The sequence below is a fragment of the Scyliorhinus torazame genome, chromosome 3 (genome assembly GCF_047496885.1).
Source record: "Scyliorhinus torazame isolate Kashiwa2021f chromosome 3, sScyTor2.1, whole genome shotgun sequence".
Classification (NCBI taxonomy): domain Eukaryota; kingdom Metazoa; phylum Chordata; class Chondrichthyes; order Carcharhiniformes; family Scyliorhinidae; genus Scyliorhinus; species Scyliorhinus torazame.
The window spans coordinates 199,627,803-199,655,707 of NC_092709.1; the positions used below are offsets into that span (position 1 = coordinate 199,627,803).

General features: G+C 42.4%; 1 protein-coding gene across 1 annotated transcript in view; it reads right to left on the reverse strand.

The window, feature by feature from the left end:
* Window positions 1–27,581, reverse strand: part of txk (TXK tyrosine kinase) — a 104,229-nt gene extending 76,648 nt beyond the window's left edge. Inside the window, exon 1 of the mRNA XM_072497936.1 lies at window positions 27,483–27,581. Coding sequence (XP_072354037.1) covers window positions 27,483–27,498 — 16 coding nt within the window. The 5' untranslated portion in view covers window positions 27,499–27,581. The remainder of the gene's footprint in view (window positions 1–27,482) is intronic.
* Window positions 27,582–27,905: the final 324 nt, after the last annotated feature.

The window sequence follows — 27,905 nt, forward strand, 5'->3', positions numbered from 1 at the left end:
CATGGGTTTATGAAGGGTAGGTCATGCCTCACAAACCTTATCGAGTTCTTTGAGAAGGTGACTGAACAGGTAGACGAGGGTAGAGCAGTTGATGTGGTGTATATGGATTTCAGCAAAGCGTTTGATAAGGTTCCCCACGGTAGGCTATTGCAGAAAATACGGAGGCTGGGGATTGAGGGTGATTTAGAGATGTGGATCAGAAATTGGCTAGCTGAAAGAAGACAGAGGGTGGTGGTTGATGGGAAATGTTCAGAATGGAGTTCAGTCACAAGTGGAGTACCACAAGGATCTGTTCTGGGGCCGTTGCTGTTTGTCATTTTTATCAATGACCTAGAGGAAGGCGCAGAAGGGTGGGTGAGTAAATTTGCAGACGATACTAAAGTCGGTGGTGTTGTCGATAGTGTGGAAGGATGTAGCAGGTTACAGAGGGATATAGATAAGCTGCAGAGCTGGGCTGAGAGGTGGGAAATGGAGTTTAATGTAGAGAAGTGTGAGGTGATTCACTTTGGAAGGAATAACAGGAGTGTGGAATATTTGGCTAATGGTAAAGTTCTTGGAAGTGTGGATGAGCAGAGGGATCTAGGTGTCCATGTACATAGATCCCTGAAAGTTGCCACCCAGGTTGATAGGGTTGTGAAGAAGGCCTATGGAGTGTTGGCCTTTATTGGTAGAGGGATTGAGTTCCGGAGTCAGGAGGTCATGTTGCAGCTGTACAGAACTCTGGTACGGCCGCATTTGGAGTATTGCGTACAGTTCTGGTCACCGCATTATAGGAAGGACGTGGAGGCTTTGGAGCGGGTACAGAGGAGATTTACTAGGATGTTGCCTGGTATGGAGGGAAAATCTTATGAGGAAAGGCTGATGGACTTGAGGTTGTTTTCGTTGGAGAGAAGAAGGTTAAGAGGAGACTTAATAGAGGCATACAAAATGATCAGGGGGTTGGATAGGGTGGACAGTGAGAGCCTTCTCCCGTGGATGGAAATGGCTGGCACGAGGGGACATAGCTTTAAACTGAGGGGTAATAGATATAGGACAGAGGTCAGAGGTAGGTTCTTTACGCAAAGAGTAGTGAGGCCGTGGAATGCCCTACCTGCTACAGTAATGAACTCGCCAACATTGAGGGCATTTAAAAGTTTATTGGATAAACATATGGATGATAATGGCATAGTGTAGGTTAGATGGCTTTTGTTTCGGTGCAACATCGTGGGCCGAAGGGCCTGTACTGCGCTGTATTGTTCTATGTTCTATGTTCTATGTTCTATGCTCTATCTGGCTTCAGATCCAACACCGAAAACTAAACTAAAACACACGCTGCAGCAAACAGCCTAAAACGAAAGTAAAAGGCTGACAGACAGCCCAGCTCCACTCACTCTCTGACATCACTGCAGTAGTAAACACCCATTTCTTAAAGGTACTCTCACATGACACCTAGAACTCCAGGAACTAAGCTAGCCACTTGTAACTTCTTTTAATTATACCAAGTGATTCATTTCCTAACCTTTCTTACCAATGTTGGAGCAACTTAATCCAAATCGTTTCTTATAAATTTTTCACTTGATTTTGACACGTTTTTAGCTGATCACTTCCTTTGCTCCGAGATCTTTAAACTGTCTCTGCTAATTCAGAAAGAATCCCTCTTTAATAAATGAACTTGTATTGAAAATATTAGAATGAAGTTTTTAAAATTTCATTCATGGGATATGGGTGTCACTGGCTAGGCCTTAAATTATTGCCCATTCCGAATTGCTCATGAGAACATGGTGGTGAGCTGCCTTCTTGAATCGCTGCAATCTATGTGGCGTAGGTACACATGGTGCTGTTAGGGAGGGAGTTCCAGGATTTTGACCAAGTGACAGTGAAGGAACATCAATATATTTCCATGTCACGATCTGTGAGTGGCTTGAAGGGGAACTTGCAGATGGTGGTGTTCCCATACACATGCGGCACTTGTCCTTCTAGATTGTAGAGGTGATGGGTCTGGAAGATGATAAGGAATCCTGGTGAGTCTTGCACTGCATGTTGTAAATGGTACATGCAGCTGCCACTGTGTGTCAGTGGTGGGGGGAGTAAATGTTTGTGGATGGGATGCCAATCAAACAGGCTTTTTTTTTTCTAAACATTTTATTGAGGTATTTATAGTTTTACAACAATAACAAAATAAACAATGTACATGAATTTATAAACATAGTGCAAAAGCCATCTTCCTCCCTTACAGGTTCCACCTTTACTAACCTTCTACTTTAAACTAGCCAATCAAACAGGCTTATTTGTCTTGGATGGTGTTAAGCTTCTTGAGTGCTGTTGGAGCTGTATTCTTCCAAGAAGTGGAATGTATTCCATTACACTCCTGAATTAGGCCTTATAGATGCTGTATAGGCTTTAACGTTCGGGAGGTTATTTACTCGCCACAGGATTCCTAGTCTCTTGACTTGCTCTTGTAGCCAGAGCATTTTATGGCTGGTCCAGTTCAGTTTCTGGTCAATGGTAACCTCCAGGATGTTGATAGTGGGGGGATTCAGCAATGGTAATGCTACTGAATGTCATGGGATGATGGTTAGATTCTCTCTTGTTGGAGATGGTCATTGCCTGGCATTTGTGTGACGCAAATCTTACTTGTCACTTGTCAGCTCAAGCCTGGATAGTGTCCAGGCCTTGCTGCATTTGGACATGAACTGCTTCACTGTTGAGGGGTTGCAACAGGTGCTAAACATTGTATATCAGTGAAGAGAGGATGGGGATATCTGTGGAGTCTTCTCCTCCAGTGAGTTGTTTAATTGTCCACCACCATTCATGACTGGATGTGGCAGGACTGCAGAGCTTAGATCTGATTTGTTGGTTGCGGAATCACTTAGCTCTGTGTGCCACTTGCTGCTTATGCTGTTTGGTACACAAGCAATCCTGTGTTGTAGCTTCACCGTGTTGACACCTCAATTTTATATATGCCTGACGTTGCTCCTGACATGCTCCCCTTCACTCTCCATTGAACCAGTTGACTTGGTGGCACTGGTAGCATGACGGTATGCCAAGCCATGAGGTTACAGATTGTGACTGTGTACAATTCTGCTGCTGATGGCCCACAGCTCCTCGTGGATCCCCTGTCCCAAGTTGCTAGATATGTCCAAAGTCTATCCAATTTAGCATGGTGGTAGTGCCATACAACAAGATGGAGGGTATCCTCAACGTAAAGATGGGACTTTGTCGCCACAAGGACTATGACCTGGTCATTCCTACCGATGTTGCCATGGACAGATGCATATGCAGCAGGCAGGTTGGCATGTTTTACCCTCTTGTCGCTTCCCTCAACACCTGCCACAGACCGAGTCTAGCAGCTATGTCCTTTAGGACTCGGCCAGCTTGGTCTGCAGTAATGCTACTGACCCCTCCTGTTGAAGTCCCCCTCCAAGAGTACATTCTGCGCCATTGCCCCCCCCCCCCCCCCCCCCACCACCCGCGCAGTGCTTTTTCAAAATGGCGTTCCAATTGGAGAAGTACTGATTCACCTTGGCTCAGTACGTGGTAATCAGCATCATGTTTCCTTAACCATGTTTGATCTGATGCCATGAGAATTCATGGAATCCACAGTCGATGTTGAGGACTCCCAGGGCAACTCCCTCCCAACTATAGACCACTGTGCCACCACCTCTGTGGGGTCTGCCTTGCCAGTGGGTCAGGACATACCCAGGGATGGTGATGGTGGGGTTTGAGACGTTATCTGTAAGGTATGATTCCGTGAGTATGACTATGTCAAACTGTTGCTTGATTAGTCTGTGAGACAGCTCTCCCAATTTACTGAATTAACAATGAAATCAAAATCACTCTAAATTGGCAGTACAAAAAATTATAATGCAAGGCCCAGAAGAGAGTATGTCACTTTTTAACAGATTTAATTTTCACCAATTTTGTTTCAGCAATTAAAACTTATCCAAAACTGGCTGGATAAATGATTTGGAGGAAAATGTAACTGGTCTGATTAGTAAGTTTGCAGATGACACAAAGGTTGATGGAATTGCGGATAGCGATGAGGACAGTCAGAGGATACAGCAGGATTTAGATCGTTTGGAGACTTGGGCGGAAAGATGGCAGATGGAGTTTAATCCGGACAAATGTGAGGTAATGCATTTAGGAAGGTCTAATGCAGGTAGGGAATATACAGTGAATGATAGAACCCTCTAGAGTATTGAAAGTCAGAGAGATCTAGGAGTACAGGTCTACAGGCCACTGAAAGGGGCAACACAGGTGGAGAAGGTAGTCAAGAAGGCATACGGCATACTTGCCTTCATTGGCCGGTGCATTGAGTATAAGAATTGGCAAGTCATGTTGCAGCTGTATAGAACCTTAGTTAGGCCACACTTGGAGTATAGGTGCAACATCGTGGGCCGAAGGGCCTGTACTGCGCTGTATTGTTCTATGTTCTATGTTCTATAGTGTTCAATTCTGGTCGCCACACTACCAGAAGGATGTGGAGGCTTTAGAGAGGGTGCAGAAGAGATTTACCAGGATGTTGCCTGGTATGAGGGGCATTAGCTATGAGGAGAGGTTGAATAAACTCGGTTTGTTCTCACTGGAACGACGGAGGTTGAGGGGCGACCTGATAGAGGTCTACAAAATTAGGAGGGGCATAGACAGAGTGGATAGTCAGAGGCTTTTCCCCAGGGTAGAGGGGTCAATTACTAGGGGGCATAGGTTTAAGGTGCGAGGGGCAAGGTTTAGAGTAGATGTACGAGGCAAGTTTTTTTACACAGAGGGTAGTGGGTGCCTGGAACTCGCTGTCGAAAGAGGTGGTGGAAGCAGGGACGATAGTGACATTTAAGGGGCATCTTGACCAATACATGAATAGGATGGGAATAGAGGGATACGGACCCAGGAAGTGTAGGTGATTTTAGTTTAGTCGGGCAGCATGGTCGGCACGGGCTTGGAGGGCCGAAGGGCCTGTTCCTGTGCTGTACTTTTCTTTGTTCTTTGTTCTTATAACAACAGAATATAGCAGTAAGAACTTTAAATTTTTGGAAGACAGGAAGGGATAAAAGATGTGGTGAGGGGGAATTGAAGATACCTTAAGGAGATTTTAAAAACAGGAAGGCAGATAGCAAGGTGTAGTAGAGAAGGGAAGCAAGAATGCTTCCCCAATGAACAATTCAATGGATGCTTACTGCCACAGAAGCTTCAGAGCAAAATCACTGTTTTCCACTAACATACTCTCTTTTCCTAAAGAAAATCGGACATTTTAACACAGCTTTGAACAAAGGGAAAATATTGAAATGAAGGAAAATTTGCAAACATTTTCAAAACTGCTAAAATAGGTACAAAATGTAATACAGTTTGCATCATTCTTGAGTTCAAGTTCATAATTCCTTGGCCTTGGACTGAGTAATGATTTGGGTAGATATTGCAAATACTGCAAATATCAGCAGCTCAGAAAACGCAGCTTTAAAAAATCCAGTTGATTTCAGCCATATTACTAAAGGCAGATAGTAAGCCAATGGCAAAATGGGAGGGAAGCTTATTACCACACTAGTCCATTATACCTGCAGCATATACCATTGCCATGTGGCATTAGTCAATGCCTGAGAGTTGGTCATCCCACCTTCGCACCTTATCTATGCCTTTGCAACACTTATTAGACAGGATATATGGCACAGAGGAAGGTTTCGCCCATCCAATCCATGTCGCCGTTTATGCTCTATTTCAACCTCCTCCCATCTTTCCTCATCTAAATCTACCATCAAAACTCTCTATTCCCTTCCCACTCATATGTTAGTCTAGCATCCCCTTGTATACTACTCCCTTCAACCACTTCCTGTGGTAGCAAGTTCCACATTCTCACCACTCTTTGGGTAAAGAAGTTTCATCTGAATTCCCTATTGGATTTCGAGGTGATGATCTCGTATTGTTGGTTCTAGTTATTTTCTTCCCCAGAAGTAAAATCAAACTGACTGACTTTGTAAATTTTCATGATAGTTTTAAACAAGTTCTAAAACGGGTGGTTTTTTTTAGATGCAAACCCATGAAGATATTAACATTTTAGATATGAAACTTCAGCATTACGAGCCAGGGTGTAGATTTCTAATTATAGCCAAGCTTGTAGGAGGTATAGTTTTGCTTTCTTAATGCTCACTTCATGAGTAAGTGGAACATTAACAACCAGGGAAGGTTAAGAGGAATGTAAAATATATAAATACGACAGATTATATATTGCTGATGTGGTTAACTTTAATTCTTTGAAACAAAAGTATTATTTGAAATAACTCTTCCTTGACAAAGCGCAAAATGGTAATTTGGACAATGGTAGTCCCATCAGACCTCAAAGATTTGTTTTAAAGATTGTCTTTCTATGAAAGCAGTCCCAGTATTTCCACTGTCAAACTGACCATCACAAAAGAAAACACAAGTAGCTGCCAATTTGTACTGATATCAGATCTGCTGTAAGATCATATTTGACAAACCGACTGGAATATTTGAGGACTTAACTAATAGAATAGATAAGTGTGAATCAATGGATGTGGTGTATTTGGATTTTCAGAAAGCTTCTGATAAAGTCCCACATAAGAGGTTAGTGTGCAAAATTAAAGAACGCATGGGATTGAGATAATATATTCGCATGGAGTGAGAATTGGTTAGCAGACAGGAAACAGATAATAGGAATAAATGGGTCTTTTTCAAAGTGCAGACAGTGACTAGTGGGGTCCACAGGGATCAGTGCTTGGGCCCCAGCTGTTCACAAAATACATCAATGATTTTGATGAGAGAATCAAAAATACTATTTCCAAGTTTGCTGAGAACACGAAACTCGGTGGGAATGTGTGTGGAGAAGCAGATGTTATGAGACTTCAAGGTGATTTAGCCAAGTTCAGTGAGTGGGCAAATGCGTGGCAGATGTAGTATAACGCGGATAAACGTGAAGTTATCCACTTTGGACAGAGAAACAGAATGGCAGAGTATTATTTAAATGCGAGATATTGATAAATGTTGACATGTAAATTGACCCAGGTGTCCTAGCACATCAGTCACTGAAAGTAAGCAGGTACAGCCAAGTGATTAGGAAGGCAAATGGTATTTGGCCTTCATTTCAAGAGGACTTGAGTACAGGAGCAAGGATGTCTTACTGCAGCTGTACAGGACCTTGGTGAGACCACACCTAGAGTATTGTGTGCCGTTTTGGTCCCTTTATCTAAGAAAGGATATCTTGCCATAGAGGCACTTACAGTGAAAGGTTCACCAGATTGATTCCTGGGATGGCAGGATTGGGTTGTATGAGGAGAGATTGTGTTGACTGGGCATGTATTTACTGGAATTTAGGAGAATGAGTGAGGATCTAATTGAAACATGTAAAATTATGAACGAGCTGGACAAACTGGATGCAGGGATGATGTTTCCGCTCGCTGTAGGGGGGCTAGAACAAGGAGTCACAGACTCAGGATATGGGGTCAGCCATTTCAGACTGAGATAAGGAGAAATTTCTTCACTTAGAGTAGTGAACCTGTGGAATTCTCTACCACAGAAAGCTATGGAGGTCAAATCACTGAATATATTTAATAAGGAAATAAATAGATTTCTAGACTCTAAAGGTGTAAAGGAGTATGGGGAGAGCACAGGAATATGGTGTTGAGATAGAGGATCAGCCATGATCATGTTGAATGCAGAGCAGGCTTGAAAGACCCAAGGAGCGACTCCTGCTCCAATTTTCTATGGCTGCAATTCTCCCTCTGTCCACACCGGCAGGATTCTCTGGTCTTGATATAGTGAATGAGCTCCAAATTCACCGCTCCCGCTGGCAGCGTTGGCGGGGCAAAGTCGGAACGGAGAATCTCGTCCTATGTTTCTATCTCCTCTATCTTGAACTGAAGAATAGCAACACAGAACATTAATCTCATATTAACTATCCTATTACAGGCTCTATTCAGTGAGCTTCAGTACCACTTACAAAGGTGCTTTGAGCATCTTCTCTATTTAACAATGTTGGATCCGATTTGTGCCTTACTCCTGTTTTCATATTTGGATTCATCCAGTCCTCGGCCAAATGTATGGAGCTTCTCAAATTATTAATCAAAGATTTCCATATGCATGTTTTAGATGTCCTGGTGTTTGAATGCATGACTCAATCCTGTCATCATCTGATTTCCACACAGATACAGGGATCACTGGTTAGTAATCAGGAGCAGCAGGCCAGGCTGATTTTTCACTGACTTACCTGAGAAGCAGATACTAATGAGTTCACAGCAGCCAACTCAGCCCTGGCCATAAATAGGACCTGGGGTCTTTCTGATCTGTGTGGTTACCTGAGAAGCAGAAACTAATGAGTTCAGAGCAACCAACTCAGCCCTGGCCATAAATAGGACCTGGGGTCTTTCTGATCTGTGTGGTTACCTGAGAAGCAGAAACTAATGAGTTCAGAGCAACCAACTCAGCCCTGGCCATAAATAGGGGGCACGATTCTCCACTCCCACGGCGGTTGGGAGAATCGCCTGGGCCGCCAAGATTTCCGGGGACGCCGGTCCGACGCCCTCCCGCGATTCTCCCAAGCGGCGGGAACGGCCCGGTCGAGTTTCGCAGGCCGCAGGCCGAAGAATCGCCGGAGACACCCAAAATGGCGATTCTCCGGCACGCCCACTATTCTGAGGCCCGGATGGGCCGAGCGGCCAGGCCAAAACGGCGGGTTCCCCCCGGCGCCGTCCACACCTGGTCGCTGCCGTCGTGGGAGGTGCGTGAATGCTGGGGGGGGCGGCCTGTTGGGGGGCGAGGGGAGATCCTGCACCGGGCTTCACCTGGAATGTGGGGTGGCCCGCGATCGGTGCCCACCGATCGTCGGGCCGTCCTCTCTGAAGGAGGACCTCCTTCCTTCCGCGGCCCCGCAAGATCCGTCCCCCATCTTCTTGCGGGGCAGACTTAGAGAGGACGGCAACCACGCATGCGCGGGTTGGCGCCGGCCAACCCGCGCATGCGCGGATGACGTCCGTTATGCGGCGCCGGCCGCGTCATCTATGCGGCGCCGCTTTTACGCGGGCGACAAGGCCTGGCGCGTGTAGATGACGCGGCCCCGATACTGGCCCATTGTCAGGGCCTGAATCGGTCGGGACCGGGGCTGTTCCGTGCCATCGTGAACCTCGACGGCGTTCACGACGGCGCGGCCACTTCGGCGTGGGAGTGGAGAATCCCGCCCAGGGTCTGTGTGGTAATGTGCCATAACAAGCAGTGCTACTGAGCCATCAGGGGAACTATTAGGGATTATAAATTTTGTTGAAGCACAAAAGGGTCACTACTAAGAATTTGAGCCATTCCTCAGAATATTTTTCACCTTTTAAAATCACTTAAACTTTACTAGGATAACTATATTAAATAAACCCCTTTGTAAATAATCTTTAACACTCCACTTCTTAAAGTATGCATCATTACTTCCTGTGCTCAGGCCCTGTAAATTTGATCCTGAAAATCCATTTTCATATTGATAATGTACCAACACCAGCTGGGCAGACACTCGAGTAAAACATTCGGCAAAAACCAACAAGAGCCCAACTCTTCCTGTGGCCTGAGGTCAGAGGCACAGGATGCTCAAGGCTCTTTCTATTGGTTCTGCAACGGGGACTAGCAGCATGCAGGTTCAGTGGAATTAAAACTTATACTTGAGTGCCTCTCTTGCAGAGCCCATCTGGCACCAATATAAAAGTATGTTCTATATCTAACCAGCAACAGGTGCATCAGAATGGTTCATCTTATCTCACCATCTGAATTTCTTTCTGTGGAAGTGGTTTATCTTCACTTGACACCTCATCTCATTAGCCAAGTCTGTGATTAGAAATGTACTGTTCATGTGTACACTTCTGGGCCTTAATCTACAAGTTACAAAGCTGTCATGCAAACATACGTAGTTCAATCTTCTGTATCAATGGTTCATTGAAGTTAAACTTTTCCAGTCCTAATTCATTAAAATATGTAAAACTGTAAGCAGCAATAGAAGACAAAGTAACTCGGAAATAGATAATATCTATGTAGGTTTCATCCATAGAGAATTTTGTACCTCTTGTTTTTAACATTATTTTATTATTCAAGGCCATGGCAATGTTGAATAGTCATTGCTTTTCTCCCCGCTCTAGCCTCCCTCATAAATGGCATTTAAAATGACATTTATTATCTTACAAAATAATCACATTAACCATTTGCTGTCAGTGCTTTTTATTGTATTTAACACTGTGGTACACGATATCAAGCGGTTTGAAAAAGCAGCTGTCAATCATATTTTGGATTAATGTACATGCACAGACAACATCAGTCCTGGACCCTGTTTGTGATCGCACTACAAACACCTAATTGCTGCACATCTGCGTCATCTGTGTCACTGACCTCACTTGTTACTTTATAGGCCTTTGACACCCAGCCAAAAACAAATAAGAACATAAGAACTAGGAGCAGGATTAGGCAATTCAGACCCTCAAGTCTGCTGCGCCATTTAATACGATCATGGCTGTTCTCATCTCAGCCTCATCTCCACCGTCCTGCCCGTTCTCCATAACCCTTCAACCAATGACTAATTAAAAATCTGTCTATCTCTCCCTTAAATTTACTCAATGTCCCAGCATCCACCGCTCTCTGGGGTAGCGAAATCCACAGATTCATGACCCTCGAGAGAAAGAATTTCTCCTCACCTTTGTTTTAAATCCTCTAAACCTTATCCTAAAACTATGACCTCTCATTCTTGATTGCCCCACAAGAGGAAACATCCTCTCTACGTCTCCTTTGTCAATACTTATCATCCTATATAATTCAATTAGGTCTCTTCTCACTCTGCTAAACTCGAGAGAGTATACGCCTAAACTGCTCAATCTCTCTTCATACCACAAACCCCTCATCACCGGAATCAATCTAATGAGCGTCCTCTGAACTGCGTCTAATTCAACTATATCCCTCCTTAAGTAAGGGGACCAAAACTGTACACAGTTCTCCAGGTACAGTCTCACCATTGCCTTGTACAGTTGGAACAGCACTTTTATACTTTATACCTTTAGCTATTAAGAACAACATTCCATTTGCCTTCCTTATTACCTACTGTATCTGCATGCTAGTTTGCTGAGATTCATGCACGAGGATACGCAGATCCTTCTGCACCAAATCACTCTGAGGTTTCTCTCCATTTAGATAATAAGTTACCTTCCATTTTTCTGACCAAAATGGACAACATTACGCTTATCCACTTTAAACATCATCTGCCAAATTTTGGCCCACTCACCTTACCTATCGATATGCATTTGTAAATTTCTTGGACATGATTTACCGGCTGCTTTGCACCCAGCACGGATCAGTGTGCACCAGTTAAATCACGGGAGAGGCCGAAATCGGGATTGGCACCAGTCGCCGATCAGTCCACAATCTAACCGGCAAGACATCAATTGTCACCAATTAAGGGCAATCTCTATCTTATTAAGGAGAGGGACACCGTATCTAACAATCCCACAAACCATATGCCCATAACAGGGGAATCCACAGCTGCTGCCTGTCTGCCCCAGCAAACACTTCCAGGACAGAGCCCTGTTCGTGGATATATAGTGAAGGTCACTTTAACTCCCTTTGACTGTGAGCAGCCTCTGGCTGCACAGCTGCAATGTGTTGATAATAAGGAATTGGCCTTGTTAGTTCTGAGAGCATTTCACAGTTGCAGGTTGTGTTTGCTGCTTGCTCCTGCAAATGCCTGGAGGCTGCTGTTGCGGTTTCCTTCCTTTTCTGTAGCCGAAAAGAAGGACAATTTTTTCTAAGATACCTGGGTCCTGGAACACCGGGCTCAGGAGGACATAAGAATCCAGAAGGCAATCCGGTTTGAAGCAAGAAGACACTGCGGGACCTAGTGCACGTCTTGATCCAAATGGGCTACCTGATGACACCTTTGATTGCGGATGCTTTTGTTGCTGGTATGGTGACTGCTGCATGTAACTGGCACATCACCGTGGGTTAAACACCCTGGGAGTCAAGGATGTTCAACTGCACCTTGAGCGGCAGTGGAATATGTGGATGTCAGGATTTGGTTCCGGTGAGATTGAGCCGTGTGGGAGGGCCTGCACAGCTATGGCTCCTTGATAGAGAATGGCACCGATTTGTGGAACAATTTGATGGACAGATCATTTCTACGACAAAGTTCTGGACATGATAACACATTCTCAGGATTATCCTCCATTTCGCTTGAGGAACTTGCGAGGGGGTGAAACATATGTTTGTTTTGTTTTGTGAAAATGAGCTGATATAGCTTTGTATTGGTACCAATATGTAACAGTGACATTTTGTTTTTGTTTAATGGGATGTCATGTAGTTGATTTCAATCTTTGTTACTGTTGACTGACCAATAAACAACATATTCGCAAGTGCATTCTCATGGGTGCCCTTCCCGTGAGGATCCTCAACTATAAGGTAATTAATTAATCCCTCCTTATTAAACAATGTCGAATCCAGAATAGCCTGCTCCCTGGTTGGTTCCACCAGGAAACAATCTTTAACACATTCAACAAACTCTCCCTCGAGGCTACCCGTGCCAATTTGATTACTCCAGTCCATATGCATATTAAAATCACCCATGATTATTGTTGTTCTTTCTTGTACTGAGGGGGGTGGCAGTGTTGTGGGGTGGTGGAAGTGGTATGCTGTTGGGTTGGGGGGGGGGGGTTGGGGGGGGGGGGGAAGTGAGGTGAGGTGGAGTTAGTGGAAAGTGGGGTGCGTGGCTCAAATGACAGGCATCTTGGTTGTAACTAGCAATGTATGCCAACCTGGTGCACTGGGAATACGGTCTTGTTCTAGGAGGCTGCAGATTTCAGCAGTGACCTGTCCCTGAGAGCCTGATCCTCCTGAGGCACTGGTGTTCAATAATGTTGACCCTCTGTCATTGGATCCTTTGTTGGGGGCCTTGCCGTCTTCCTGTTGAATCTCCGTGTCCGTCCCCTCTGCCCTCTGCAGTGACATGTGGCTGAGGGGAAGGCAGCAACTGCTGCTGCTATTGATGTCCCTCTTGTTCCTCACCAGGAGTGCATGGTCGAGCTACGCAAGCTGCCCCCAGGCTGTACTGAAGGCTGGCAGCAGGAGAGTGCAAATCACTCTTGGATTCGCTGAACTAGCACTTTCCAATGTGCTCTCACCTTGTTGACCCTTGCAGGCTCTACACAGCTCAGGAAACTCATATAGGGACAGTTAAAGCCAGAGTTTTGGGTCAGATGCTGATATAATTGTCTCTTTGCATATTTTAGTTGTTTAGCCAACAGTTCCACAGGAGTTCCCTACCCACCCGCAAACACTCTGGAATAAATTGGGAAGTAATGGGATCATGTCAGGTTGCTGATCCAGCAGCACTTTTCAGGTCAAACTTTTGTCTCTACCTGAATCAGTCTCCCCTTCGCAGTTAAAATTGGGTGCCTGGTGTCCACACTGATCCACTTTGTTTGGGAAACTAGTACTAAATGGTACCCAGGCGAGGTCTCGCAGGGGCAGTAGTTAAGTCCCAGGTGCCATGGGGGGGCAGCACAGTGGCGCAGTGGTAGCACTGCAGTCTCACGGCGCCGGGGTCCCAGGTTCGATCCCGGCTCTGGGTCACTGTCCGTGTTGAGTTTGTACATTCTCCCCATGTTTGCATGGGTTTCGCCCCCACAACCCAAAGATGTGCAAGGTAGGTGGATTGAACACGCTAAATTGCCCATTAATTGGAAAAAGTCAATTGGGTACTCTAAATTTATATTTTAAAAAGTCCCAGGTGCCAGGCGAATCCGTCTCGCGTGATTTTGTTAAATCCTGCGAGGTGTTTTGAGCATCGCAAATCTCATGAGACCTCTCGCGAGATTCAACGGCATTGTCCCAACCCCAAGTTGGGCACGACGAGGCCATTAAATCATGCCCATTTTTTGGATATTTTTGGGGAAGATAATAAATGTGCACAAGGAACATGTATGCTGACAATATATTCATGGTGGATTATTTTTCTGATAAATCTGGATGGATGGAGAACATTTTATGGGGAGAAGGGGAAGAGCCAGAAGTCATGCACTTTTTGGAATCAATGACATAGATAGGAAAAGGGTGAAGCCCAACAGAGTTTCAGGGGTGGGGGGAGAGGGTAAAGAACAGAACCTCAAAGGTGTAATATCTGGATTACTCCCTCTGCTATATGCTAGTGAGTACAGAGACTGCAAAATAGGGCAGGTGAGTGTGTAATTGGCCAATTAATTGATGCAAAAGGGAGGGTTTCAGATGCTTGGGGCATGGGACCAGTTCTGGGGCAGGTAGAATCTGTACAAAATGGATGGATCACACCTCAAATTCCCATAGGAAGGATAACTAATTTGGCAGAGGGAGGGGCACCAGGACACCTCAGAGGGCAGTGAGGCTATATGGGTAGAGATCAGGAATAAGAAGGGTGCAGTCACAATGTCGGGGGTTTACTACAGGCCTCCCAACAGCCAGCGGGAGATAGAGGAGCAGATAGGTAGACAGATTTTGGAAAAGAGTAAAAACAACAGGGTTGTGATGATGGGAGACTTCAACTTCCCCAATATTGACTGGGACTCACTTAGTGCCACGGGCTTAGACGGGGCGGAGTTTGTAAGGAGCATCCAGGAGGGCTTCTTAAAACAATATGTGGACAGTCCAACTAGGGAAGGGGCGGTACTGGACCTGGAAGTGGGGAATGAGCCCGGCCAGGTGGTAGATGTTTCAGTAGGGGAGCATTTTGGGAACAGTGCCCCCAATTCAGTAAGTTTTAAAGTGCTGGTGGACAAGGATAAGAGTGGTCCTAGGGTGAATGTGCAAAATTGGGGGAAGGCTAATTATAACAATATTAGGCGGGAACTGAAGAACATAGATTGGGGGCGGATGTTTGAGGGCAAATCAACATCTGACATGTGGGAGGCTTTCAAGTGTCAGTTGAAAGGAATTCAGGACCGGCATGTTCCTGTGAGGAAGAAGGATAAATACGGCAATTTTCGGGAACCTTGGATAACGAGAGATATTGTAGGCCTCGTCAAAAAGAAAAAGGAGGCATTTGTCAGGGCTAAAAGGCTGGGAACAGACGAAGCCTGCGTGGAATATAAGGAAAGTAGGAAGGAACTTAAGCAAGGAGTCAGGTGTGCGAGAAGGGGTCACAAAAAGTCATTGGCAAATAGGGTTAAGGAAAATCCCAAGGCTTTTTACACGTACATAAAAAGCAAGAGGGTAGCCAGGGAAAGGGTTGGCCCACTGAAGGATAGGCAAGGGAATCTATGTGTGGAGCCAGAGGAAACGGGCGAGGTACTAAATGAATACTTTGCATCAGTATTCACCAAAGAGAAGAAATTGGTAGATGTTGAGTCTGGAGAAGGGTGTGTAGATAGCCTGGGTCACATTGAGATCCAAAAAGGCGAGGTGTTGGGCGTCTTAAAAAATATTAAGGTAGATAAGTCCCCAGGGCCTGACGGGATCTACCCCAGAATACTGAAGGAGGCTGGAGAGGAAATTGCTGAGGCCTTGACAGAAATCTTTGGATCCTCACGGTCTTCAGGTGATGTCCCGGAGGACTGGAGAGTAGCCAATGTTGTTCCTCTGTTTAACAAGGGTAGCAAGGATAATCCAGGGAACTACAGGCCGGTGAGCCTTACTTCAGTGGTAGGGAAATTACTGGAGAGAATTCTTCGAGACAGGATCTACTCCCATTTGGAAGCAAATGGACGTATTAGTGAGAGGCAGCATGGTTTTGTGAAGGGGAGGTCGTGTCTCACTAACTTGATAGAGTTTTTCGAAGAGGTCACTAAGATGATTGATGCAGGTAGGGCAGTGGATGTTGTCTATATGGACTTCAGTAAGGCCTTTGACAAGGTCCCTCATGGTAGACTAGTACAAAAGGTGAAGTCACACGGGATCAGGGGTGAGCTGGCAAGGTGGATACAGAATTGGCTAGGTCATAGAAGGCAGAGAGTAGTAATGGAAGGATGCTTTTCTAATTGGAGGGCTGTGCCCAGTGGTGTTCCACAGGGATCAGTGCTGGGACCTTTGCTGTTTGTAGTATATATAAATGATTTGGAGGAAAATGTAACTGGTCTGATTAGTAAGTTTGCAGACGACACAAAGGTTGGTGGAATTGCGGATAGCGATGAGGACTGTCAGAGGATACAGCAGGATTTAGATTGTTTGGAGACTTTGGCGGAGAGATGGCAGATGGAGTTTAATCCGGACAAATGTGAGGTAATGCATTTTGGAAGGTCTAATGCAGGTAGGGAATATACAGTGAATGGTAGAACCCTCAAGAGTATTGAAAGTCAAAGAGATCTAGGAGTACAGGTCCACAGGTCACTGAAAGGGGCAACACAGGTGGAGAAGGTAGTCAAGAAGGCATACGGCATACTTGCCTTCATTGGCCGGTGCATTGAGTATAAGAATTGGCAAGTCATGTTGCAGCTGTATAGAACCTTAGTTAGGCCACACTTGGAGTATAGTGTTCAATTCTGGTCGCCACACTACCAGAAGGATGTGGAGGCTTTAGAGAGGGTGCAGAAGAGATTTACCAGAATGTTGCCTGGTATGGAGGGCATTAGCTATGAGGAGCGGTTAAATAAACTCGGTTTGTTCTCACTGGAACGAAGGAGGTTGAGGGGCGACCTGATAGAGGTCTACAAAATTATGAGGGGCATAGACAGAGTGGATAGTCAGAGGTTTTTCCCTGGGGTAGAGGAGTCAATTACTAGGGGGCATAGGTTTAAGGTGAGAGGGGCAAGGTTTAGAGTAGATGTACGAGGCAAGTTTTTTACGCAGAGGGTAGTGGGTGCCTGGAACTCGCTACCGGAGGAGGTGGTGGAAGCAGGGACGATAGTAACATTTAAGGGGCATCTTGACAAATACATGAATAGGGTGGGAATAGAGGGATACGGACCCGGGAAGTGTAGAAGATTGTAGTTTAGTCGGGCAGCATGGTCGGCACGGGCTTGGAGGGCCGAAGGGCCTGTTCCTGTGCTGTACATTTCTTTGTTCTTTGTTGAAGAATTTGAGAGGAGATACAAGGTACATAATGACCAGGACAGACAAACTGTATTTGAATAAAGAGTGGTTCAGAAGTAGTAGGATCAGAGAGGAGGTAAATGCCAGGCAGCCTAAGATGGGTTAGGAACACATCTCTGCCAATGCATGGAGCATGGTTAATAAGGTTGGTGAGCTGCAGGGGCATGGAACCACATGCAATTATGATATAGTGGTTCAAATAGGAGAGGAATAGACATTTAATATTCCTGGCTACAATATTCGGCAAAGAGAAGTTAAGGAGTGGATATAAAATAGGGGGGACAAAGCACTTTTGATCAAATATACTGTCACAGCACTAGAGATTGATGAAGGACGTGATAGTTAAAAGACAGGAACTATTTGGTTAAAATTAAAGAACAATCGAGGGGTTATTATGCTGCTGCAGGTATACTATAGTCCAATGAATAGCGATAAAAAGATAGAGGGCTACATTTATAGTCAGCTGAAGAGAGACACAATTTAGAGTAATGATAATTATTCAAGTTAATAATCCTAATATAGACAAGGAAAATAAAAGCATAAAGAGCAAAGAGGGGGAGGAATTCCAGAAGTCTGTTTTGGGACCACTGTATTTTTGATATAATGACTTGATATACAGGGTGTCACGTGAGAGAACGTTTAAGAAATGAATGTTTAAGCAATGTACCTTTAAGAAATGGAGCTGATCATATTACTGAAGTGATGTCAGAGGGTGGGGGGAGCTGAGCTCACTTCTGCTTTTTGGTTTCAGTTTGAGGAGGCAGCTGGTAGTGTCTTGTGTGTTTTGCTGAGAGCTGCAGAAAGAAACACAGAGCTGGTCTGTAGATGTCTGCAATCCAAAGAGTATAAATATATTGAATGTAACCTAATGTGTTATTTTGTTTGAAGGTTTGAAGTCTTTTGGGTGTTAAAAGGAACAGTTTGAAGGATTATTTAGTGTTGTAGTCTTTTGGGGTTATCTTTGAAGTAATGGGTGTTAAGATATTCAATGTTTGTTTTTAAAAGGTTTACTTGAGTTCATAGAATAAACATTGTTTTGTTTTAAAAGCCATTTGTCCATAATTGCTGTATCACACCTGGAGAGTACGCCGTGTGCTTCCCATACCACGATCTATTAAAAGTTGTGGGTTGGTTGAACTCTATGAAACACTTTGGGGTTCTGTAAACCCGGACCCATAACAATTCGGGGCTCGAGGGGGATAAAAGTCTATCAATTGGATTGGCTTAGTGAACTTAAAGACAGTGAGGGGTGAGATTATTGTGGTTGCTTTTCAGGTGTGGTATTTTAGTTTAAGTGGGGAATTTGTTGTGGACAATGGCTCTTTCAGAGGTTCAGAATTTGGGGGTGAAGACGGTCTCACGCAGTACCTTATGGATAGAGACTAAAAGCAGACTGTTAGATTTGGCAAAAACATTGCAGTTAACATTACCTGACAAAATGCGAAAAGATGAGGTAATTATGGCGGTGGTTAAGCATTTAAAGTTGCCTGAGATACAGTTTGATTCATTGGAAATGGCAAAAATTAAGTTGCAAATTAAACAAATGGAACATGAGAAAGAATTAAAGCAGCTTGAATATGAAAGAGAGAGAGCGGAAAAAGAAAGAGAGAGAGAGGAAAAAGAAAATGAGAGAGAAGAAATGAGTAAAAGAAAGAATAGCCCAAGCAGAACAAAAAGAAAGAGTAAAGGAGATACAGATCAGGGAAAAAGATAAAGAGAGAGAGTTTGAACTTCAGAAAATGGCCATGAAACTTGGCAGTCAGTTAAAATTGGCAGATGTAAAGAGAAATGTACAGTTGGATGATAGTGATGAGGATAGTGAGAAAGAGCGTCAAAGTCGAAGGCGTGGTGGGAATCTATTTAAATATGTCCAAGCATTGCCAACGTTTGACGAGAAGGAAGTGGAAGCCTTGTTCAATTAATTTGAGTAGGTAGCTAAACAAATGAAATGGCCACAGGACATGTGGATATTACTGATTCAAACAAATCTGGTACGTAGAGCTAGTGAAGTCTTTGCATCACTACCGGAGGAGGCATCTGGGACGTATGAGGAGGTGAAAAAATCCATCTTAAGTGCATATGAACTAGTGCCTGAAGCTTACAGACAAAGGTTTAGAAATTTAAGGAAAGAATTTGGTCAAACATACATGGAGTTTGAAAGGCTCAAACAGAGTAATTTTGATAGGTGGATAAGGGCTTTGAAAATAGACCAAACGTATGAAACTCTCAGAGAAATTATAATTTTGGAGGAGTTTAAAAATTCAATTCCTTATGTAGTGAGAATTCATGTGGAAGAGCAGAGGGTTAAAACTGCGCGGTTAGCAGCAGAAATGGCAGCTGATTATGAATTAGTTCATAAATCAAAGCTTGGTTTCCGACATCAGTTTCAGCCTGTGAGGGATAGAAACTGGTGACATGACAAATACTCAAGTGGTAAAGGTAAAGGTGATCTGATGGGAGATAATAAGGAGAGTGTACCTCAGATTAAAAAAGAGATCCAGGAGGGTGGAAAAGAAATGAAAAGTTTCAAATGTTTTCACTGTAATAAACTAGGCCATGTAAAGTCACAGTGTTGGTGGTTGAAGAAAAGTACTGGGAAGGCTGATGTGGTAAAACAGGATAAGACAGTGGGGTTTGTTAGAGTGGTAAAGGAAAGCCCAAGGGAAGTGAAGGAGGTGCAAACAATTGTACAGCCTGTTCAAGAAGTAATTGATAAGAAGGTGCCAGATGTCTTTAAAGAATTTACTTGTGTGGGTAGTGTTTACTCATGTGTATCAGGAGGAGCAGGTAAAGAAGTCGCAACTTTAAGAGATACAGGAGCTAGTTAATCTTTAATGGTAAAAGATGAGGAATTATGTAGTTTGGGAAGAATGTTGCCAGAAAAGGTGGTAATATGTGGAATTCAGGGTGAGTGGAATAGCGTTCCATTATATAAGGTAAGGTTGGAAAGTCCAGTGAAGAGTGATGAAGTGGTAGTAGGAGTAATAGAGAAACTATCTTGTCCAGGAATACAGTTTATCTTGGATATTGATATAGCTGGATCGCAGGTGGGAGTGATGCCTACTGTGGTTGATAAGCCAGTGGAAAATCAGACAACTGAAGTGTTGAAAGACGAATATCCTGGAATTTTCCGGATTGTGTAGTAACAACGTCGCAAAGTCACAGGTTAAGACAAGAGGAGAAATCAAAGAATGAAGATGAAGTTGAAGTGCAATTATCACAAACGATTTTTGATCAGGTGGTTGAAAAAGAACAAGAACAGGTGGAGGATGAGGCGGATATTTTTAGTTCAGGAAAATTGGCGGAGTTACAACAGAAAGATTAGATATAAAACGGATGTATCAGAAAGCATATACGGAAGAGGAATCTGAGAGTATACCAGAGTGTTATTACCGTAAAAGTGATGTCTTGATGAGAAAATGGAGACCCGTACATATGCAGGCGGATGAAAAGTGGGCAGATGTTCATCAAGTAGTATTGCCGGTAGGGTATAGAAAGGAGGTGTTGCGAGTGGCACATGAGGTAGCAGTGGGAGGTCATTTGGGGATAAGTAAAACTCAAGCTAAAATCCAGAAACATTTTTATTGGCCTGGACTACATAAAGATGAAGTTAAATTTTGTCAATCATGTCACACATGTCAAGTGATAGGGAAACCTCAAGCAGTGATAAAACCAGTGCCCTTAATACCCATTCCAGCATTTGAGGAACCTTTTACAAGGGTCCTAATTGATTGTGTAGGACCGCTTCCTAAAACAAAAAGTGGGAATCAATATCTTTTGACTATAATGGATGTGTCCACTAGGTTTCCAGAGGCCATTCCAGTACGTAATATTACAGCTAAAAAGATTGTGGAGGAGTTACTTAAATTTTTTACTAGATATGGACTACCCACAGAAATTCAATCGGATCAAGGATCAAATTTTCCTCAAAGTTATTCAAAGAAGTCATGGATAGTTTAGGAATAAAACAATTTAAATCAACTGTGTACCATCCAGAATCGCAGGGAGCGTTAGAAAGGTGGCATCAGACATTAAAGACAATGTTGAGGGCTTGTTGTCAAGATTATCCAGAGGATTGGGATAAAGGAATTCCATTCGTACTGTTTGCAATTAGGAATGTACCTAATGAGTCAACCAAATTTAGTCCTTTCGAACTAATTTTGGTCATGAGGTAAGAGGACCACTTAAATTGATTAAAGAAAAATTGGTGGGTGAGAATTCAGAAGTTACACTATTGGATTATGTGTAAAATTTTAGGGAACGATTAAATAGAGCAGGTGAATTGGCTAGGCAACATTTGAAAGTTGCACAAAATGTGATGAAACGGGTAGCGGACAAGAACTCCAAAGTTCGTAGTTTTGCCAGTGGTGATAAAGTTTTAGTGTTGTTACCAGTGGTAGGTGAACCTTTAAAAGCTAGGTTTTGTGGACCGTATCAGATTGAAAGGAAATTAAGTGAAGTGAATTATGTGGTAAAAACACCAGATAGAAGGAAGATTCACTGAGTGTGTCATGTGAATATGCTTAAAAGGTACTTTGAAAGGGAAGGAGAGAAAAAGGAGGTTTTAATGATTCTAACTCAAAGTGACGAACCAAATCCAGATGACTGTGAATTTGACATACCTCAAATTAAATTGGAAAATGAGGATGTTCTTAAAAATTGGGATAAATTGTTGAGTTATCTTCCAGAGGAAAAACGGACTGACCTGAAAGAGTTATTGATATCACATGGGCAAGTTTGTGGAGCTAAATTGGGAAATACTAAAAAGGCTATACATGATGTAGATGTGGGAAATGCTGTTCCAATCAATCAACATCCATATAGACTTAACCCTTTAAAATTGGCACAGGTTAACAAAGAGATTGAGAAAGTGGGACAATCCGCTTTTATTTCCAAATTTGATTTACTTAAAGGTTACTGGCAGGTACCTTTATCCGAAAGGGCGAAGGAGATTTCAGCTTTTGTCACTCCAGATGGTGTATACAAATTCAAAGTGTGCCATTTGGCATGAAAAATGCCCCAGCCACATTTCAACAGTTAACTAATACAGTCATTTCAGGATTACCCAATTGTGCGGTATATATCGACGATCTGGTAGTTTTCAGCCAGACATGGAAAGAACATTTAAAACATCTGATGGAGTTATTTGATCAACTTCAGGAGGTGGGTTTGGTGATAAACCTAGCTAAAAGTGAATTTGGAAAAGCCCAAGTCACTTTCCTTGGCCATAAAATCGAACAGGGTCGATTGGTCCCACGGGATGTGAAAACGAAAGTTATTGGGGAGTTTCCGATACCCTCGACACAATGGGAAATAATTCAATTTCGTGGCATGGGTGGATTTGATCGAACATTTGGGCAAGAGTTTTGTAGCGTGATTGCTCCACTGATGGACTTGCTGATGAAACGTCAAAAATTTCAATGGACAGCGGACTTTCAACAGGCATTTGACTGCCTGAAAGCTGTGGTAACCGATACTCCTGTATTGGAGAATTACAAGGGACTCTGTGATCAGATTGAACTGAAGTATCTAACTTTAAAGAGAAATACCGAGGCGTAGACGAATGGATGGATCGTGCAGAGACTGTGTTCAAAGAGACTGTCAATTGGGAAGGATTTTGCTTGGAGGAAGAACAACAACAAAAAAATGGACTATATTATTAAACCTGTTTGCCTGTGTTGTTTTTTGAACCAGTAAAGTGTTTTTACTGTGTGCATTTCTTAATTGATGGTGCAAAGGTGAAAAATGAAACCATCTTGAAGTTAATGCTTTTTTTTTTCTTGGGGGGAGGTGTCATGTGAGAGTATCTTTAAGAAATGGATGTTTAAGCATTGTACCTTTAAGAAATGGAGCTGATCATATTACTGAGGTGATGTCAGAGAGTGGGGGGAGCTGAGCTCACTTCTGCTTTTTGGTTTCAGTTTGAGGAGGCAGCTGGGAGTGTCTGTGTGTTTTGCTGAGAGCTGCAGGAAGAAACACAGAGCTGGTCTGTTGATGCCTGCAATCCAAAGAGTATAAATATATTGAATGTAACCTAATGTGTTATTATTTTTGAAGGTTTGAAGTCTTTTGGATGTTTAAAGGAACAGTTTGAAGGATTATTTCGTGTTGTAGTCTTTTGGGGTTATCTTTGAAGTAATGGGTGTTAAGATATTCAATTTTTGTTTTCAAAAGGTTAACTTGAGTGCATAGAATAAACATTGTTTTGTTTTAAAACCCATTTGTCCATAATTGCTGTATCGCACCTGGAGAGTATGCTGTGTGCTTCCCACACCACAACCTATTAAAAGCTGTGGGTCGGTTGAACTCCACGAAACACTTTGGGGTTCTGTAAACCCGGACCCATAACAAGGGTAGCATTTCAAAGCTTGCAGATGGCACAAAACATGGAAATGTAATATACAGTGAGGGGAATAGCAACATATTTCAGGAGGACATAAATAGGCTGGTGAAATGAACAGGCATACGGCAGATGAGAATGAGTGCAGAGAAATGTGAAATGGTTGATTTTGATAGCAAGAATGAAGAAAGGTATATTAAGAAGTGGTATAATTTAAAAGGAATACATAAGCAGAGACACCTGAGGTTGTGCATACACAAGTCTTTGAAGATGACAAGTTGAGAAGACAAGACATAAGCGATCCGTGTATTCATACATAAGGCACAGAAAACAAATGCAAGGATGTTAGATGTTTAAAAAACAGTGATTAGGCCCCAGTTGGAGTATTGTAGGCAATTAGGTACGACTTCAAGAATTTTGAGGTTTTAATTATTTTATTCATTCATGCGATTTGGATATGGCTAATCAATATTTATTACACATCTTTAATTGTCCTTGAGAATATAATTAGAATAGCTGCTTTCTTGAACCAGTGTAGTCTATGCATTATACTCTCACAGTGATGTAAGGTATAGGGTGTTTCAAAATTTTGGCCGAGCAACAATGATGGAATGGCAATATTTTTCTGGATGATGTGTGTCTTTGAGAGGAGTTTGGAGAAGAGATTTATGAGAATGGTGTCAAAGTTTAAATATTTCAGTTACTTCACAAGCATTGCCCTCCATACATTAGAGTACATTAAGGGAAGATTTGATAGCAATGTTTAATGGCATATTGAGTTCTTATTGAGTAAATAATGAGAAACTCTTTCCATGTGGCAAAAGGTCAGTAAGTAGCGGATGCAGATTTAAGTAATTGGCAAAAGAACCAAAGATGACATAATGCTAAAAAAAAGTACGCCGAAATTTGTGATCTGAAATGCAGAAAGGATTAAACAGATTATATAGCAACTTTCCGAAGAAACTTCAATAAATATTTCAAGGGGAAAAAATGTGCAGGGGACTGATACTCCGGGATAACTCTTTCAAAGAGCCAGGACAGGTATGTTGGGCCAGATGACTTGCTAATAGAATATCATTCCATTATTCAATGTTAAAGGCATTACATTTGGTGCAATGTTCATGTTTTAAAAAGTTATTGATATAAATGTTGCATTTTAAAGTTAAACTCCTCTATTAAAGATGCATTGTAAAAATCATCACGAGAAACAGTGCATCATATTGTGCTGAATATAATGGTTAGTTTGAACATACAGGCAGAAACTATATTTCCAAATGTTCTCGGCTGTCCTTTTTTGAAACTCTTTGTTCCAAGCAAACAAATAGATGCTTGGAAAATACCGATTTTCATTTCAGCCTGAATACTAACTGTGAGCGAAGTATTTTGTGTGGAGGAATCCTTCTACCACTGAAAATAGTTTTTCCTCAATTATTCTATAAAACCCATCATGATCTTCTATACCTCGATCAAATCTCCCCTTTTCAAAAGGATATAGGATAATTATCGGAAGAGAAACAAAATGCAGTGCTACGGGTAAAAGGTGGGGGTGTGGCCCTCGCTGAGTTTCTCTCGCAAAGAGCCAGTCCTGAGATGAAGGGCTGAATAGCCTCCAACTGCGCTGTAACCATTTTGAACTTTCTTTGCTCGAAGGAGAACAACCACAGCATGGGTGGCACAGTGGTTTGCACTGCTACCTCACAGTGCCAGGTTCCTGGGTTCAATTCTGGCCTCAGGTGACCGTCTGTGTGAAGTTTGTACGTACTCCCCGTGTCTGCGTGGGTTTCCTCCCATAATCCAAAGATGTGCAGGTTAGGTGGATTGGCCATGCTAAATTGTGTTTTATCCAGTGATAAGAAAACTTGCACAGATTTGGAAGACCCAAGTTCATTCCCACATCAGAGTTAATAATCTTTATTGTCACAAGCAGGCTTACATTTACACTGCAATACAGTTACTGTGAAAAGGCTCTAGTCGCAACATTCTGGCACCTGTTCGGGTACACAGAAGGAGAATTCAGAATATCCAATTCACCCAGAGGAAACCCATGCAGACATGTGGAGAACGTGCAGACTCCGCACAGATAGCGACCCAAGCGGGAATCGAACCTGGGACCCTGGTACTGTGAAGCAACAGTGCTAATCACTGTGCTACCATGCCGCCCGATCTAGGCATAATGCGACTAATTTTGGTGCCCTTGCCCCAGCCCTGATTCAGACAAACTACGGTAGCACAGTGGGTAGCACTGTTGCTTCACACTCCAGGGCCCCAGGTTCGATTCCTGGCTTGGGTCACTGTCTGTGCGGAGTCTGCACCTTCTCCCTGTGTCTGCGTGGGTTTCCTCCGGGTGCTCCGGTTACCTCCCATAAGCCCCAAAAGGCGTGCTGTCAGGTGAATTGGATATTCTGAATTCTCGCTCTGTGTACCTGAACAGGTGCCAGAATGTGGCGACTAGGGGCTTTTCACAGCAACTTTATTGCAGTGTAAATGTAAGCCTACTTGTGACAATAAAGATTATTATTAACTCTGATGTGGGAATGAACTTGGGTCTTCCAAATCTATGCAAGTTTTCTTATCACTGGCTAAAACCATTAAGTTATTGGAAGAGCTGAAGAAAGACTTTGAGTAAATGATTGGGTCCAATAGATGGGAACCATTTAATTTAATGTCACTGAACATTTACTTGTTCACCATTGTTTTATTTGCTCTTTGGTACCAGAGGAAATAATAGTTAGGAACACTCATCAAACTGATGAAGGGAACAATTATATTAATGAGTATGACATTCATTTTAAGTAGTGACAGAGATAAATGATCAATTCTGTGTCATAATGAATTTTGCAAACTGCACCACTGTCAAACACAAAACAGGCCCACATATTTCCATCACTGTTGTTATCAAGCAGGAAACAGAGAAATGTAAGAAAACCTACAGCATTAGCGGAAACTCCCGCCTTCCTGTCTTTAAAGCATGCATCATATCTCGTAAAATTAGCGCTTTCACTATCCAAACAACAAAAACTGACTGTTAAATTGTTACTGTATTTAATCAAAATTTCATACTGCAAAGGAAGCTGCTAAATGGGCAGTGTTATTTAGCCTGCTACCTGTCCGAATATACAACAATACCTCTTTAAAAAAGCTTGCATTTAAATAGCGACTTACACAATCCCGGGATATCTCAAAACACTTTATCTTTTGAAGTGTAATAACTGTTGTAAATCAGAATGTAAATGAATGTTTTAATGTAGGTGCTACAATAACACTATCAATTAACTGCATATTATGTAGCTTCTTGTCTTTTAGTGAGGTCTAACTGGAAACATGATATGTATGTATGCCTCAGTATTACTGGGTATAAATAGTTGGATATATCTCTCAATAGGTTGTGGTTAATCACTGATCAAGGCATACTCTAATAAGCCTTAGGCCTGGCAAATATTATTTTCCTTCCTCGACTGTGTCAACATATCTAAGCAATCAGTCTCTGATGTTGCTTGACAAATTAAATCAAATGTACACCTAAAGCACATGGGACAAGGTATACAGAATATTCATTTGACATGATCTGTTTAGTGTAGCTTATAATTCATGCTTCATTTGCTGGTTTTTCATTGAGTTATCAAAATAAATTCAAGATCTTACTAAATGGCAAGTATCAAATTTAGATTCAAAACTCCTAAATTTGACATAAAATAACAAAAGCAAAAAACAGATCTATTTAATTTTACAATATTACAAAACTTTGTTTTTTCCCCAGTGTATTACCATTATAATTTCAGCAACAAACTTTATATTTTTGAGTCAACTATATTGTATATTTTCAATTATTTAAATACAATTACTGACAGGTTATAATGCATCTTAAGGGTTTTATGTGATGTTATTGCTTAAATTAAATGTTTGGTGTGGAGCCAACACAAATATACTTTTGTTAAAATGCATAGCCTGAGAATGTACAATACTAACTACAATAACTTGGACCCCAATATATTAAAAGCATTTTACCCAATAGAATCCAAAACTCAGATAAAAATTAAAACAAGCTGCATAGTTTACGCAACCTGACCAACTTAGAATAATTACTTACTACCATTCTGAACTTTTCCTCTTTATTCTGCAAAACATATTTTTGTTTAACATGAAAGGTAAATTTACTTACAAGTAGAAAGAATCATCTTATTGATTTTAATGTGACTTAAATAATCCTTTTGAATGCTGACTGCACAAGTCTTTCAATTCATGTCATCCTCAAAGTTCTGCTCGACTCGTTTGCAACTTTGAGGTTTCTAGCTGGTAAACCATGTAGCTGAGTAACACCCAGGATGTGACATAGCCATAAAGAATAATTTAAACAGGTTACATTTGTTCTGCAATAAAGATTTAATTCCACATATGATTCTCCTCACAGAAAGCATGACCAATTTAAGATTAAACTCTCCACTGAGTTTATCACTAATGTCCTACTAAACAAAATTCTTGTTTAATCACCGCTGTGAAGTACTTTGAGACAAAAGGTACTTCTTATAATATTTTGTAATATATATTTTGCATTTTATTACTTAATTTCTAACGATAATGAGCA